At 39.9% G+C, this 4,542-nt stretch overlaps 1 protein-coding gene across 1 annotated transcript in view; it reads right to left on the reverse strand.

Annotated features, from left to right (window-relative positions):
• The window catches only part of LOC106817686 (gamma-aminobutyric acid type B receptor subunit 1-like), an 8,380-nt gene extending 7,577 nt beyond the window's left edge, over window positions 1-803 (reverse strand). The window contains exons 1-2 of the mRNA XM_014822374.1: window positions 720-803; window positions 105-272 (exon numbers count right to left, since the gene is read on the reverse strand). Of these exons, the coding sequence (XP_014677860.1) occupies window positions 105-272; window positions 720-803 (252 nt within the window). The remainder of the gene's footprint in view (window positions 1-104; window positions 273-719) is intronic.
• Window positions 804-4,542: the final 3,739 nt, after the last annotated feature.

Raw genomic sequence — 4,542 nt, forward strand, 5'->3', positions numbered from 1 at the left:
TATATATATATAATATATATATATATATATATATATATATATATATATATATAGAAATAACCATTCAACTATTCAACTGCCATGTGTCCTGTTCAATAACTTACCAATGTGAAAATTGGTACGAGTTCAGCAATGAAGGCTACTTTTTTCCACTTGTAATGTTTCATTAGTGCTACTTTCGGCTCCATCGCAGCTCCATCACTAATATCGTTTCGAAATGTGTAAGGGTGCTTTTCTTTGTTCGAAATGGCCGGGGACTGCACCACTACCATCTACGCAGAACGAGGCGCATGAGTACTAACGTAGTTTACTATAACAGTTGTGCCTATACATATATGCGTTAAATGGTAGATGCGCATATGCCAAGCAGATAACGCAACGATATTGCTATAAATGCTCATTATATATATATATATATATATATATATATATATATATATATAAACGTGTGTAGTATATATATATATTATATATATATATATATTTGTAATCGTAGAAGTATAGAGAATGCAGTCGTGGACAAATCATTGCTAACTATTGTATCGTGTGAAGGTATATGCACTGTATGCGTTAATATTTAGGGGTAATATCTCAGGGTTAATATCTATGGTGCACTATCATACATACGTTAATAACATTAGAGCGCTAGTGGTGACTGAAATCATGGCGGGTTTATTACGCACTGATATCATATTCCAATGCATTGACATCTCTGTCACCGGTTCGGCTAGCTTCGAACAGCCGCTGATGAAGAGCATTTGCTTGATGGGCGACGAAATCACTTCATCGACGTATCTCTTCATGCTGACACCAGGATCACACTAACAAAAGTAACGAATTGCAATGCGTTATATATCATCTATGCATGCTATATATTATATAAATGAAAACATGTTTTAAAGGGCCCACACGTCCGCAAGCATGCACAGATGCCTGTGCATGCACGAGCATAAAGACACACGCGCGCACGCTCGACTGCACGCACACACGTGTGGATTTTACTCATTCCTTTATTTAATTATCATCGATTACCAATTATCCACTAACTAATAAAAAGTATTTTGTGGACGGAGCAAAGCGTGTAATTAGCTATAGATCATTAACGATAACGACATATAATGGATTTTCTTGAAGTAAAACGTACAAGCAGCGACGGTTAGATTAATATTTCAATTAACATCTAGATGAGTATGACAGATCACACAGGACTACGCGAATTCTTAAATTTATATGTCGCTGTAACAACGTTGGCAGAAATGTAGCTTAGAAAATATGAAACGTATAAATATGTTTATGTACATGAAATGTTTATCATTAAATTGTTGTTATGGTCTACGTAAACCGATTATAGTTGTGAAGAAAACGCAATCATCCACATTTTATCAGTTTTGTCTAACGACGTATAACAGGTAATTAAACGTATATACGCCAGTATTTTAAAAACTGTTATCCAAAGCCATGAAATCACCCCGCTCCGCGTGTAATGAGGCTCGTCGTATAGTGTACCAAGTTCGTGCTTTTGGCGCGTGTAAAATATTACCATTAGATAGCACGATTATTAGAGAGAGCGTGAATAACGTTCGACAGAAACAAGATGTACGTGTACAACAATTAGTTCTATTAATCCTTTACCGAGTAATACACACATATTATAATCCCTCTAGGGGCATGGCGCGTACACGGGACGCAACTAAACAATAAGCACAGCAAAATGTACACTGCACAATAAACCGTATCAAGATAGTTTACCCGTCTCAAAGTAGTTTACACAATAGCAAAGTAGTTTACCAGTCTCAAAGTAGTTTACACACACAAATACAGATCAGGACTCGGTTCCACAGTCGTGGATTAAATTTAACCCTGAGTTAAAGCTAACTCTGAGTTAAACTCACTAACTCTGAGTTAGTAAACTCCGAGTTAAATTTGGGTTTCATAAACATGGATTAAATCCTGAGTTAAGTAACTCAGAGTTAAATGTTTTTACTCAGAGTTAGTATCCCATAATTCCACGTAGTTAGAACAGACGAATATGATAGACGCATGATAGACGCATAGACGATGGAAGCACGAACATGGTAGAAGGTGTAATGAAAAAACGTTATAATAAAAACCGGCAGCAATAACTAAATGAGAGAAAATATTTTGCCAATGCGAGGATTGAACCCGCGACGTTCTCGTCATTAGCACAACGCTTTAACAGCCGCGGTTATTGGGAAATCGTTTTATTTCCTACATTTTCCAGTATTATCACAGTACGGATGCCGGGATCAGTGTTGGTACGCCATCAATGGCGACCAATGTTCAACAAACGTAAACAAACGGTCGGCATATGTTTCCATGAAACAGAGTATCCGCGTGACGTCAGTGTACGTCACGCACGAACTCGGCTATCTTCGAAGTTGAATGCATACAGCCTGCTGATGGTGCTGGTGGTTGCGCATGATACCGGCATGGTCATATTCCATACTACGCATATCAACTTCCGCATCAGACTTTCCGTATATCAAGGAATGATGCAAAAACCCTAACCCTAACCCCAACCCTAACCCTAACACTAATTAACCGACTCGGCTATCTTATATACGCGTACGTGTTATAGCCACTGACGCCACACTGACGTTCACTGACGTCACGCGAATACTCTGTTTCATGGACACATATGCCCACCTAAACAAACACCGTATGTTCCAGCGCCAGCGGGGGATCGGACACGGGGCAGTCTAGTATCCTACAGCCAAACTAACCTCGTATAAAATAGTCTTCAAAGTCTAACGGATTATACCGAAGACTATATCTATAACTAAATCGAATGTAACTTAATTTTTAACCCTAAGTTAAGAGTTTAATCTACGTTCATACCAGAGTTAAATTTTAACTCAGAGTTAGGCATATTTAACTCAGAGTTAAAGTTAATCCACGACTGTGGAACGGAATTTAACTCTGAGTTAACTTTTAACTCAGAGTTAAGGAATTTAACTCAGAGTTAAGAATTAATCCACGACTGTGGAACCGGGTCCAGAACAACAAGTCAATGCAACTCAAACCATACTCACATCTAGCAAAGGCGACTCTGACTTTCTGTTCTAAAGCGGGCCTTTTTATACAACTTTGGCCGTGTTGGTGACAACTCCTGCCGCTACGCGGTTACGCGGTGCACTACTTTATGCAGCAGCGCATTGATACCGGCTAGTTGCTAAGAGATGTGACGCGCGCGCTCTTTTCGCCATTGTGGCTTACCGTTGAAGACGCGAATTTTAATGTGCTTCTAAAACCCTAAAGAACCCAGCGTGGTACCGTAAGGTATTTGAGTTTATAAATAATTATTAATGTCTTTCTAAATTAATAGTAGCAGATTCGGCTGTGATTGCCGTACGTGTATTTGAATTGTATTTACCAGAAAGTTTGTTGTCCATAGCGAGCTACACATACAGCATAGCACACACGGTAAATAGTAAATGTGCTCTTTGAATTTGTTTCAGATTAACCGTTCGTTAAGATACGTGCGTTCGTTCGTTAAGATACGTGCGTTCGTTCGTTAAGATACGTTCGTTTGTTAAGATACGTTCGTTCGTTAAGATACGTTCGTTCGTTACGTTACATAAAACGACATAGGCAGAAAATAAGAGAATAAAGAAGAACGTGTGTGATCCGCTGGAGCTTGATATGAAGAAAAAATAATTAAACCATTTAGATGTAAAATAAACAAAGAAGTTAGTGTAGTCATTCGCTACAGGCCGAACCACGTGACTTAAGTATGTCACGCGTTTCGTCCACATAACATGGATCGCGTTCTTTACTTTCGATAGGGGGGGGGGCAAGTGACCACTGACCTACTGCCTTGGCACTAATGAGGCAGGTGAGTGATTAGTCGCCCGAGGCCAGTCCCTGTCACCGAATCTGCCGATGTAAATTCTTATAAATAAGTATGGCTGAATTCGCTTCATTACACGCGCTCGTGTGTGCGCGCGTGTGCTTCCGAGCATGCATCCATGGAAATAGGCGCGTGCCCGAGCCCAACCAGCGTAAGATTTGGAAACCTCCCGTTCTATTGATTAATAGTATACCTACTTATAATAATAATAATAATAATAATAATAATAATAATAACGTATACATCATTCTACATGTGGAGCAGTTGGCGCATACTGCGTCAATCATTATCAACTCGCGGCCAATAAACGGTAATCTAGACTGTGGCGAAAATTGGCAACTAACAATTGTTACACGTAGCCAGTTAATTGTAATGCAGTGGACATCTATTCGCGAATAATGGGAAGTACTGTGATAGAAATTGCCTCATTTTGGCTAGCCGTTACAAAGGTGCCTTGAGCGAGCGCACTCGCCGGCCTAATTCAAGGACAACATATTCACATGCATGTTCACGCTGTGCGTATACACACCTGCGCCTCTGCATTCGCGCATGCATTCGTACCTGTGTGTGGTGTGTGTGTGTGTGTGTGTGGTGTGTGTGTGTGTGTGTGTGTGTGTGTGTGTGTGTGTGTGTGTGTGTGTGTGTGTGTGTGTGTGTGTGTGTGTGTGTGT

This window comes from Priapulus caudatus, unplaced genomic scaffold (genome assembly GCF_000485595.1).
Source record: "Priapulus caudatus unplaced genomic scaffold, Priapulus_caudatus-5.0.1 Scaffold35, whole genome shotgun sequence".
NCBI classification, from domain to species: Eukaryota; Metazoa; Priapulida; class Priapulimorpha; order Priapulimorphida; family Priapulidae; genus Priapulus; species Priapulus caudatus.